This window comes from Lontra canadensis, unplaced genomic scaffold (assembly GCF_010015895.1).
Source record: "Lontra canadensis isolate GAN:19392208 unplaced genomic scaffold, GSC_riverotter_1.0 scaffold96, whole genome shotgun sequence".
Classification (NCBI taxonomy): Eukaryota; Metazoa; Chordata; class Mammalia; order Carnivora; family Mustelidae; genus Lontra; species Lontra canadensis.
The window spans coordinates 7243840-7257280 of NW_022631090.1; the positions used below are offsets into that span (position 1 = coordinate 7243840).

General features: G+C 37.4%; 1 protein-coding gene across 2 annotated transcripts in view; it reads left to right on the forward strand.

The window, feature by feature from the left end:
• Nucleotides 1-11675, forward strand: part of HTR2C (5-hydroxytryptamine receptor 2C) — a 282492-nt gene extending 270817 nt beyond the window's left edge. For both annotated transcript variants that reach the window (XM_032837109.1, XM_032837110.1), the window contains exon 6: nucleotides 10455-11675. In XM_032837109.1, coding sequence (XP_032693000.1) covers nucleotides 10455-11281 — 827 coding nt within the window. In that variant the 3' untranslated portion in view covers nucleotides 11282-11675. The remainder of the gene's footprint in view (nucleotides 1-10454) is intronic.
• Nucleotides 11676-13441: the final 1766 nt, after the last annotated feature.

Below are 13441 nucleotides of genomic sequence, written 5' to 3' on the forward strand. Positions count from 1 at the left end.
GTAATATACTTTCTTTTGTTTCAGCTGAATCCTCAAGATGTTAATGATGGAAAATGTGGTCTCTTCATTCTGGTAGGGCCAGATTCTAACTTTTAGAACTGTTTAACCTCTAGTATGTTTGTCCTATTCTTGTCCTCATCACTGCCACTCACTTCTAGGCCTTATGGAATCTCACTACATAACCTAGCTCTCAACCATGTACCTGGAGTTTCTGCTCACAAATACTTCTTGGTCTCTCCTTCTGCATAATTCTCCCTTCTCTTACACCTTGCTCAGGAAATTCCAGGTGTTTGGGGAGTCTTGAATGCTGACCTCTGTTTCCTTAGTTCAGCAGGACAGACAATCCCTGCTTGGGCTTTCCTTCCCTGTGCCACAGTCAAGAAATTGTCTCCAGACAGAGAGGGAAAGGGTGAATATAGCACTATCTCATTTGTTTCCCTTATCTTAAAAAGCACAGTCCTACACAAATCATTTCCAAATGCTTGAAATATATATATACTTCATATACTTTTTATCACATATTATCATATATTTATATGTATCATATATATCATATATTATCATATAGTTATATATACGTATGTGTGTGTGTGTGTGTGTGTGTGTGTGTGTGTGTGTGTATGTATGGGTTTTTTTTTTTCTGTTTAGTTTTATAGCTGTTTTTGGCAGGATGGCAACTTTGGTACCAAGAACTCTATCATGGCTGGAAACATGAGTCCAATTTTTTAAAATCTTTTGTTTAAATTGTGCTTCAGTTTAAATGATATGTATTGACCTCCTTGAAGTTCATTGATCATTGTTTCTACTATTAATCTTATCCAATGTGTTTTATTAATTTTAAATAATGAATTTTTTTTAGTTGCAGGATTTCCTCTTTTCTTTAGTTTCCACATCTATCCTGAAATTTTCACGTCTACCAATACATTTCTATATTTTCTGGTAAATTATTAAGACATTTATCCCAGTTAAAGCCTTTGTTAATTTCAATATCTGGATCATGTGTGGGTCTGTTTCTATTTACTTATTTTCCTCTTTATTATGGATCACTTTTTTTGTTTCTTTGTATATCTAGTAATTTTATAAATATATTCTTATAGAAGCATTGTTTTTTGTTTCTTATGGTGGGTTCTGGGATTTAAAAGCTCTTGTTTCCAGTTCTTAGGACTCCCTTAGTCCTAAGAAACTGGTTTGTTTGTTTTCCCAAGGTATGCTCTGAGTATAAATGAATGGCCAAGGTATTTACTAAGCTTTTCTAATGGTGTGATGCAAACTCCCAACTTTGTTTTCTCTGCCAGAGACAACTGTTGAAATCTCTATTAAATACTTTCATCCCTTCAAATATTGCTTGTTCTATGGGTTCCTTACAAATCTCACACATAAAGGATTCAGGTGTAAAGAAAGAAATGGAGGGAACTTTCTACAGATATTTTAAAACCCCTCCTCCGGTGGCTTGTCCTTTCACTGACTGCCCTCTTCAAATCCTAGCTATTCTCTCAGATCTTAATGTTATTCTCTTACTCTGCAGCTCAGTTACACTGTAACTTCTCTTTTTATATATTAAAAAAAGACTTATTTATTACAGAGAGAGAGAGAGAGCGCACATGAGTGGGAGGGGCAAAGGGAGAGAGAATGTTAAGCAGATTCTGTGCCCAGCATAGAGCCCAACACAGAGCCCAATTTCATCACACACACCCCCCAGATCATGACCCTGAGATCACAACCACTTCAGCCAAAACCAAGAGTCAGGTACTCAACTGACTGTTGAGCAGCCCCTCAATGAATGGCCCCTAGACTGTAACTTTCTCCTCTGAAGTGTAACCTCCCTGCTGGAGAATGCCCTCAGGGGAGGAGACATATAAATTTGGAACTCAAGCAACTGATTCCCTCATTCAATGGCTGAGTCTCCTATATTTTCTACAATTTTTTGCTCACCCGTATGTACCTCCAAATGTTGGGTTTTTAAAATTTTGTTCACAATTTGTTATAGCTTCTATAAGCTACTCCACCATTATTAGAAAATGATAGTCTTTTTTTTTTCCAGTTTTAATAGTTGTTAGTAGCAAGATGTTAAATCTAATTTTGATACCAGCTACTGCATCATGACTATAGCTGGAAATTTCTAAAGTCTGATGTTGAAAAAATCAACATCTTTATTTTAACTAACCCATAACTGAAATTTGGGATTTACTCCAATTACAAATGTAGGCAATGAACCATAATAGTAATTTGCAGTGTCTGTATTATTATCACCAAGAAGAATCACAGACAATTAAAAATCACATTCAGTTCTGGCATATATCTTGACATATGATAAACCGTGGTGACTATTTCAAAATTTGAGTAGCTATTAGATCCACCACTAGAACTTGATATTTGATGTGTTAATTAAAAAACACATATATTACAGTTCTTAAAGTTTGTCTTTAATATTTGATAACAAAATGTCAAAATAATTTTGGGTGGGGGTTTTTTTTGCTTTTTTTTTTTTTTTTTTTGGGCAATTCCCTGTGTTGTTTACTCCATTCAAAAACATTATTCTGACAGGAGGTCTATACTTACAAAAAGGTTTAGAAGCCTTGCCCTACATTCTTTTCTGATCCTTCTTCTTTCCACAAAAGTTCTTAAAAGATCATGACCTTGTAATTTCTCCTTATAAGAAAGATCCTGTCCCCAGCTCACACCTAGCTCCTGAGTTCCAAACACCTATATTCACGCAGAATTTCATATTGGTCCTCAACAAGCACTTCTAACAACACAATCCAGAGTCCATTACCTTTCCTGCCACAATCTTGCTCCTTCTTCTATGTTCCTATGCTTCATGGCAACCCCATCTACCCAAGGACACAAATAAGAAACCTGCGATTACTTATTGACTCTTCCTTCTCTCTCACATGCCATATCCAATCACTCACCATGTCTTATCAATGAAACTTCCTAAATATCTCAAAAGTTGGTTTATTTCCCTTAATCCTTTCTATTTTTCACTTTATTTAGACTCTTCTTTCCCTTGCATAATAATATCTTTCTTACCTGTTACAAAAGAACTGAGGCAACCTTCTACCAAGCCTTTACTTTCTGCCTGGGGACCCAGCTGTCCATTTATTCTCAGGTTCTCAGAGCCTTGTTCCTTGCCCATTCTCTCTCTTTCTCTTTCTCTTTTTTTTTCCTGAACCTCCAAACTCTCTTCTGAATATTTTCCCAGTAACATATAAGAGTGTTCAACTGTCTGATTTTATTTTTAAAAAAGCTTACTATCTACATTCACCTATCTGCATTCACTCTCATTTCTCATTGCTTCACAGAATTAACAAATATCCACTTCAATCATTTTGTGCAAATCTGCTCTTTTGCCATCTACCAGTTAGTTCTCATTTCTATTTATCCCTCTTTTACCTTTTCATGGAGGCTTTGATAATTTCTACCACCCATTCATACTACCATCTCTTCTAATAGAAAGTAACAGCCATTCTTAATTCCTAGTGTAATTCTTTCAATTGTTTCTGACTTTGCCTCCTCAGGGACCTTATTCCATCATCCGTTACCTTTCTTTTTTGCATTTTTAAGTTCTCGCATTCTACTAGCTTTCACCCTTAACGTGTAAGCACATTATTGATCTTAATTAATCATGAATATAATCTTAAATATAATCTTAGTTTTCTCAAACATTATTAGTTTGTGAATAATGCAGGAAGGAGAAATGATTTTCCATCTACTTTCTGAGGTCTTAACTTAGACCTCCAGTAATAGATGTCAGATTAACAAGTGAAAAACAGACATTTAATAATATGCAGATACTTCCTGTACACAAGGGATACACCCCCCCCCAAAAAAAAAAAGCTGAGTAACTTCTTCAGGTGGTGCAAGCCACCACCTTAAATATCATCTTCAGCTAACAACAAAGATGTTGGTTGGGAGGAGACCAGTTAAAGGAGATTACTAGGAAAAGCACAATAAACAAGGGTAAGGTTTGTTATGCAGATTTTACTGGGTGTCTTCTCCATTAATAAACCTGTCTCCTCTCCTGATTTGTCATCCTTCTCTTCCTCATACAGATAGGAAAATGCTGTCTATACCAGGAAATAGATTTCCTTTATGAATGCAAATTTCTCTTACAAAAGGGTAACTCCTACTTTGTTTTCAGAGCTTTCCCTGTGTTTGCAATTTCTCAACATAACCAACTCAAAATAATCTTTATGCCAAAGAGGCATATTTTGGGGTGGCATATTCTACTACTTCTCAGTAGTAATGTGGTCATATTTCAGCACTACCTCCAATTTCACTTTTTCATGCCCTCAGCTGTGCTGTTGTTAAATACTAAGACCTTCCCCACCCACCTCTTCACAGATTCTCTTCCAAGTGTATCTTACAAATCCTGAACATTCATCTTGTTAGCTCGTGGACTGTCTTCCCTTGCTTTCCTTGTTTATAGTCTTCCTCTTTTAGTTCGACTTTCTTCAGTTATTTAAGTTCTTCCTCTTACCCCTACTATTGAAATCTCTATCCCTTCTTCACACATGCCTATGTCCCTACTCTTCTTAAACCTACAAACCCCTTGAAGTTCGAAGTTGACTCTGAACCTGACTCTGAATTTCTTAACATTCTCACTGCACAAACATCATACTGATATATTTGCCAAAGCATGCGCAATGCTTCTCTCCGCAACTCTGCCACACTTTATCAACTGAGAAGGAAGGCAACACAGTTTGCATTGTTTCATGTTCTATGTTCTTCTCCGAACATAGTTCGTTCCTTCATCCTCTGCTATGGACTCCCATATGCAAGAGATTCACTTACTGCTCCATGAGGCTAGAAACCATGCATGTGTTTGACATTGTGTGGTCCTCCTAAGTGTCTTCAAAAAAAAATTTTTTCCATGAAAAACAACTCATAAAAATAGATACCTTTGAGATTGCCCTTCAGTTTTAGTAAGGTGTTGTATTACTAAAGATAGCCCTGCAGTTTAGAAGAACATTTGCATTTTGATGTTGGCCAATTTGTTCCAGGAAATTTATTCTATAATCTCTCTCTCCTCCTTTGTATCACCATTTATTATTCATTTCGTGGCAATCTGTTTCCTGTCTTCACTGCTCCACTCTAATTGTTCTCTCTATAATCACCAGTGAACTCCTCATTTTCAAAGACAGAGGAAATGTTTTTAATCTAGACCTCTCCGTGGCATTTGACACTATTGAGGATGCCTTCAGAACGTTCCATCCTGTTACCTGTTTTGACATAATTCTTCATTCACACTGAATTACTACCATGCCGCTGATATCCATTTTGCAAATTTTGATGCAAAAAAAAAATTGCTGCTGATAATTTTTTTTACCAGAAGAGATCAAAAGAAATTTTTCAGAACAGGTTCTCACATGTACTGGCAATGACAACTATATAGGGACTGGGGGTTGGCCAACAGTGATTGTAAGAGACTTCCATTCATAAGACGCACCATGTATATGGTATTATCATCGGAGAGTTTGAAGAGAATTGATCTGTGTTGCCTGAATTCGAGGCTTTAAGAAACAATGTGAACATCTTTATATATTTTCTGGATTTACTTGCCTGATTTGAAGTAAATAACCTTACCAGGCTATTTTATGGCTTTTACAAGGCTGGAATGAGATAATGCATGTAAAGTATGTGATGCAGATAAAGTAGAAGAGTCAGGGAGTACTCAACGAATGACAGGAAGAGGAGTAGCAGCAGTAGCAGTAGTGGTCATAGTCATAATAGTAGTCGAAATCATAGTAGTCATAGTAGTAGTAGTAGTACTAGTAACTCATGATATTTTCAATAAAGACTTAAACGATAACTGTTCGTGATTTCAACATTTCTAAAGTGCTAAGACCCTATATGTTTATTGAACGTATTTTTGTTTCTGAGTTTAAGTAATCTTAATAAATAATAATCACTTTTCGGGGTTATTTGAAAACTAAATGAGATAATGCATGCAAAATGACTGCTTATTGGTTGAAGTGGTACTTGATATTTTCAGCAGAACATGAATTATAATTTATCTTTGTTGCTTCTAAAATTCTAAGGAAGACTGATAAAGATTCAATGAAGTTAATTTCAGAAACTTTAAGTGATTCTAGTTAATAATTCCTTCTTTTGATATTTTGTCTGGATTGAGTAAGATAATTTATGAAACTACATAATAATCATAAAATACTTGACTCAGTGTATGACAAATAAGAAGCACTCAGTAAAAGGTAGTTATCATTACTTCAATTATGATTTATACCTGGTATTTTCTATGGTAGTTCATTTTTGCATTTTCTCCTTGGGCAACTCAAAGGTTTTAAAAATATCAAAGAATGTTCCAAATATACCTATTAAAATTACTTGATTTTTCTGAAGTTAACTTCACCAAATACCATGTGACTTTCAGAATTTTTTTAAGAATGAATAAGATAGTGCATGTAGTATGTTGCTATTATTGATGTTGCTTTCTATTTACCTGACATTATAATATTACTGGAATTTCTTCTACTGGTTGACAAATTTAAAATACTGATAAAGACTTTACTCATTTGCTGAACTTAATGTTCTAATGTTGAAATAACTTCGCCTATTAACATAGAAGAGCAGTTCTCAAACGCAATGGTATCAGGACTCCTTCATAATTTTCAAAATGACTGAAGACCCCAAAAAACTTCTGTGTATGTGGATTATACCTATTGATATTTGCTGTATTTGAAATTAAAACTGAGAAATGTTTTAACTATTTATGAATCATTTCATTTTAAGTAAAACGAACCCACTTAATGTTGAGAACATTTTTATGAAAACCATATTTTACAATTTTGAAAATCTCTTTAATGTTTAGTTTTATGGAAATGCAGTTGAATTCTCATATCTGTATCTGCATTCAACTTGTGATTTGTTGTTTCAGTTAAAGTTTATGAGGAAAATGCAGTTTTAAAGACAAATAGTTGGAAAAAGGGAATCTAGCAAACCCTCTAAAAGAGCCTCAGCAGCCCCCCAGGGTCCTTGAACTACACTTTGAGAACCGCTGACATATACCTTTAATTTTCTAAAGTACTAAATAAGATAATCCATGCAATATATATCGTTATTGATGCTGCTTCATTTGTTGCTATTATTTAGAATTTCCAGATAGTGTCAAAAAATCTTGAGTTTCTTCTTGTTTTGTTGACTGCATTCATGGTTTCTTAAAAAAAAAAAAAAAAGAAAGAAAGAAAGAAAAAGGAAGAAAGAAAGAAAAGAAAAAGAAAATTAATAATGGCATAAATTTGGTAAAGGGGTTAAGCTACTTGACTAAAATCTGTATTACATAGTCTTTAACCAAACTGAGATAATACAGTTTACATCTATAATGTCAGTGATACACATGGCTCAGTGCCTGGAACATAAGACAGACTCAGCAAAAGGCAGCTTTGGAATCATTCTTTACTCAATGTACATAAAACTATAAAATAGGTGTGATGGATAAAATTGAACTCACATATCTAATAACATCTTCAGCACATCCAGAGTCAGTCTTTGTTATCCTTTGACACAGGCCTACTTTCAGGCCCCAGAGTCCCTTAGGAAAATGGGTAAATCTTTTAACAGAAACAAGCCGATCCCACTGCAAAGATGGGCTCTGCTCTTCTGGTCGGTGTGTAAGGCCTTCAGAAACTTCAGGTAGCTCTAGAACATTGTGCAGCATTTCCTGTAGGGAACAGAATCTCCACTCTAGCACTTGTTTCCTGAGTGTAGGCTTGCCTGTACTTATCAGGATTCCTCCAAAAAAGAATGCAATTTCCCCAGACCAAGTCTTTAGTTCCCACATGGCTAGGGGTTGGGAGAGGGGGGGAGTTTGGAAGGGAATGTTCCTATACCCAAATGTTCCCACACCCCTCTCTGGTCTTGCTATAGGATTCTGAGGAAAGTATGAGTTTTCCTACCAGCTCTTTGGCAAAAAATGGCCTTCTTTCCTACAATTGTATCGAAGTGGTGAGTGTTTCTACGCATAACTCCAAGTCTGTTGCTCTAAAGTAATCACTTCCAAGGTCAGCAGTGGACAGTAAGTCCTGGAGAACTTTATGATCTGAGATCTAATAGTGATTTCATTGCCTGCTTCAGAAAGGACCTCTAGGTCTTCTTTTTCTCTTTTAAAATATTTTTCTTTTTCTCTTTTCTTCTTCTTTTTCTCTTTTAAAATATTATTAAACTTTTGTTATGGAGGCTTTCAAAGATGACAAATGTAGGTACAATTACATAATAAAAACCCATGTATGTACCATCCAGCTCTAAGTTTTACCAGTTTATGTACTGTCTTGTTTCATTCCTACTTCTATCTACTTCTCCTTCCCATATTATTTTGAAATAAACTCCAGACACCATAATACTTCATAAATATTTCATCATGTATATATAAAATATGTATCACGTATACATATATATCATGTATATATAAAATATAACATATTTTTTCTACATAACCACAAAATCAACATCTTTCTTAAAAATTAATCTATGGTAATTATTTAATATCAGCAAAAAGCCAGTCATTATTCAGAATTTCCAGCTGTGTCATGAAAATTGTTCAAAGTTGGTTGGCATTGAGATTATAAGAAGAGCCACATATTGTAATCGCTTAATAGGTATTTTAAGTCTCTCTTAACTTGGAGATACTCATTCTAATTTTTTTCTCTTGTAAATTATGTTTTGAAGAAGCCATTCCCTCCTTTCTTAATTCCCTACTCACTTCCTTAATTCTGGAAAACTTCCTGCAGCCTAACCCTTCACTAAAACATTTCACTGAAGATAAGTCAATACTGACTTCCTTCAGGCAAGCCTGATACACACTCTTCTAAAGACTCCCTTATACTTACGACTTTGGGGATGAAGGTTCTAATGTTAGAACAAGCTGGCAGCCTTCTTAACTGACTTTTTAAAACTTAAGAAATGTAGGGACAGCTGGGTGGCTCAGTCGGTTAAACGTCTGCCTTTGGCTCAGGTCATGATCCCAGGGTCCTGGGATGGAGCCCCTCATCAGGCTCCCTGCTTAGTGGGGAGCCTGCTTCTCCCTCTCTTTTGGTTGCTCCCTCTGCTTGTTCTCTCTCTCTCTCTCTCTCTCTCTCACTCTCGCTCTCTGTCAAATAAAATCTTCAAATTTAAAAAAAAAGGATTTTCACTTTCAGATTCGTCACAGTTCTCCATGTGTTCCCTAAAGCCAGCAGCAATCTCTGAGCTCTGAGTGTACACTTCTGTCTCTGCTCACAGCTCATAGTGAATACCCGCCAACCCAGGATTCCTAATAATAATCTCTGATAGATTCCTAAAAGTATAACCGGACTTTGCCCAGGCTCCAACTTCCTGGGGACACAAGGGAGAATAAATTAACTTTACTTTTGAATTTTACTTGTAAGTTATCCGATGGATGTGGGATCTCTTCAAGATCTAAAGAGCAATTTCTGAAAATTTCCACGTTTCTCACTTAGAGTGAGGCACAAGATCCCCTTCTGCTCCCACCTCCTCATCGCTATTTTCCACCAGTGAGCTTATTTATTAATGGAGGTGCATGCCTCCAAGAACGACCTCTTGGTATTCTTAAAAAAAACAAGACAAGACAAGACAAAAATGCTTGAAATTCCACACACAAATGGGGATACTGTATCTCTCCCAGCTCTTTATTTTACTCTGTCTCTTGCCCTTAAAATGAGGTTGCTTATGCCCAGTGACTCAGGAAAGACTCTTGCTAAAACGAGAGTTCTGCCAGTTTCTGCCTAGAGATGATCATTTCTGTACAGTGCTCAGATCTAGTCCCTGCAGCACGGCTGAGGGCCCCGCTGTCCTCTTCATCTCTAGTAACCCAACTCTGGCTCCGGAGGACTCACACATAAATTTCCTCCTCTTAACCTCTTTCCTCAGGAAAGGAAGGCATGGAAAGGGACTCTGTCAGCTAAAAACTCATCTCAAACTCAGCCCAGCCAACCCTTATAAGGCATGGTTCCTCATCTAAGTGGTGCACACATCATTTTTATTGCATGTGGAAGACGATAGGCAAAAAAAAAAAAAAAAAAAAAAAAAAAAAAGAACCAGTGAATTTATTAATGCCATTGAGTCTCGCTGTAATGTATTCATTCATTCAACAATTATTTATTGAGCGCTCCGTGTGAGCCAGGACAGTTCCAGGAACCGGAAATGAAACAAAGCACACGCGATCCACTCTTAAACATGAGCAATGATGGGAATTCCTCGCCTTCTACAGAACTTGGGGGAGAAGGTATTCCTAGCCTAAAAGAAATGGTCATTCTCTGAGGTCACACTGCAACTCTTTCCTGTGACTATCAGTTTATGCCATGAATAGCTTTCAACAAATGCCAGTTCTGAATTTTCTTCGGTAAAATACAGTTGAACGTATGCCACTGCACAAACCTGTTCAGTCCTTCAGCTGTGCTGTAACTATATCCTACCTTTTGTTGTCGTTGTCGTCCCTTTAGGTGTGTCAGTTCCTATCCCAGTGATAGGACTGAGAGATGAAGAGAAAGTGTTCGTCAACAACACCACCTGCGTGCTGAACGACCCGAATTTCGTTCTCATTGGGTCCTTCGTCGCGTTCTTCATCCCGTTGACGATCATGGTGATTACGTACTGCCTGACGATCCACGTTCTTCGCCGGCAAGCTCTGATGTTACTGCACGGCCACATCGAGGAACCACCTGGAATAAACTGGAACTTTCTGAAGTGGTGCAGGAGGAACGCCGCGGAGGAAGAGAACCCGGCCAACCCTCACCAGGATGCGAACCCAGGCAGAAGGAAGAAGAAAGAGCGACGCCCCAGGGGCACCATGCAAGCCATCAACAACGAACGGAAAGCGTCCAAAGTCCTCGGCATTGTTTTCTTTGTGTTTCTGGTTATGTGGTGCCCGTTTTTCATTACCAATATTCTGTCGGTTCTGTGCGGGAAGGCCTGTAACCAAAAGCTCATGGAAAAGCTTCTGAATGTGTTTGTTTGGATTGGCTACGTCTGTTCAGGAATTAACCCTCTGGTGTACACGCTTTTCAACAAAATTTACCGAAGGGCTTTCTCTAACTATCTGCGCTGCAATTATAAGGCAGAAAAGAAACCTCCGGTGAGACAGATGCCCAGAGTGGCTGCTACTGCTTTGTCAGGGAGAGAGCTTAACGTTAACATTTACCGGCATACCAACGAACCCGTGCTTAAGAAAGCTAATGACAATGAGCCCAGTATAGAGATGCAAGTGGAGAATTTGGAGCTACCAGTTAACCCCTCCAGCGTGGTTAGTGAAAGGATCAGCAGCGTGTAATGAGCAGGGTGCAAGCAGCACAGTCTTTCCCTATGGCAAAGCTACAAATGTAGGGAAAGGTCTTAGAATTCTTCTGTCGGTCATAACTAATGTAAATATCGTTGTCTGATAAAGTGTTTTGTATATAGCTTTGCAACACTGTACTTTACAATCATGCACACAACCGTGAGATTTAGGGTTCTATATTTACTGTTTATAATAGATTGAGAATAACTTATTTTGATTATTTAATGCATAAAATGTTGATGTTTCTGCTATCCCTCCCTTCCTATTGCCTTCCCTCCTTCTCCCTCTTTCTTTCGTTCTCTCTCTCTTTCTCTCTCTCTTTTTCTTTTGGGCATAAGGAAATGTTGATGTTGATCTCAGGTGGCATTTGCAGGAGACCAGAATGATGCACGTGGTTATTTCAACCACACCAAAATTAACAAACTAGGTGGACTTTTTCCGGGTTGACAGTAAATATACACTTTAAATTCTTGCTCTGCTCATCTACACACATAAACACAGTAAGATAGGTTCTGCCTTGTGATACCTTATCACATGCATTGGCGAGTCAAAGGTAGAACGTAGCCTCGTTGTCACATATAGGGGCAAAATTTGACATTGTCCGGATGTCGTGTTGGTATTTTACTGCAATGTCCGTCCCCATAGTGGTATTTTAACATAGCAGCTGGTTAACCAGGACTACAGAAGTGGAAGGATGATACAAGATATATACACCAATAGCTTTTCACTTCTTAAGGACAATGTTCAAATTCTGATTATCACGACAAGCAAACTGGAATTAGTGTTTTCATTCTGGTCCTTAGTAAATACCTAATTCTGTGATTAAACTGGGGAACAAGATCCCAGAGTTATTTCCCAATCCAGGATTCAACATCAATTGGGTTTTGATCTCAGGATCCTGGAAATTCGTGTGCTACACACAAAGTGAAATTAGCATTTTGAGCCTTATTAAAATATTTTCATAATTATGGTACCTCTATCTATAGGACCCAATTTCGCAGTCCATTTTTGAGTAAAACTTGCGCTGGAAGCATAGATGATCAAAACCTTGGAAGTTTTACTTGATTAAGGACTACAGAATTAGGCCCTTAGAATGTGAAAAAAAAAAAAAAGTAAAAACAAGCTTGTACTGAACTCTGGGAAAAAAAAACAGAAATACAGAGTTTCCATTTGGATTTTAAACAAAATTTATCTCATTTTCAGATCCTTCCAAACTCTCTAGTGCGGGAAAAGGCTGCAGCTAATTTGTGAAAGTGGCAAGCTCTTCATTGTACTGCAATTATGTACCAGAAGTTTAAAATCTTTGTTAAAATAATAGTGTTGTGTCACAATAAGTATTGGCCATTGTTTCATTCGTGGGCCTGCTGCTCTAAGAATTCAGTACCATTTAACTAGTTTGTTAACCACGAAAGGTTTTCAAGCATCACTAAAGTCAGACCATGAAGTCTGTGCTGTGTGCCAAGTATCCAAGTGTTTCCACTATTTCCATGTGTGTCCATTTCACACAACTGTGGATCAATTTCTGAAGAATTCATGATGCTATCTCTTATGCCTGACAGTTACTTACACACCTTAGTGTGTGCTTCTCAATATCTCGAAATCCGTGAAGGCAGAATCTGAATTTCAGAGAACCCCTGGTCTATGTTCTCAACACACAGCATAGATAAATCCAACAGTCTGCCACAGGGGCAGTGGGAGAGCTGCTGTATTTGAGGAAACTCATACAGTCTCTGTTTGATTAGCAACACTGCCAAATGTCCGTCAATTGCTTGAGCATGCCCCAATACACCATGAAAGTAAAGTCTACCTGCCTGTTAGCTCTGTTGAATTGCATGTTAAAACAATTATAGGAAATTGAATGAGATGATCTAATTCTTACTGAAACGAAGATGTCTGAAGACACACAGCATGCATTGAGCATGAGTTCTGCACATACGGATGGAGTCCTGCATGTATGCCATGTATGTTGCATGAATCCATCGATTTGTATTAACGTAAGGCAGAGTAGATGATACAAAAAGGACTGGAGGAAATCCTTCAGCAATCCTTGAGATGACTACGCATTCAGATCTGAAGTATTGTGAGTATTAGAGAAAATTGGAAACATCTGATTTCTTAACTATCAGGGCAAGCTCATAGCACATGTTTTACAAA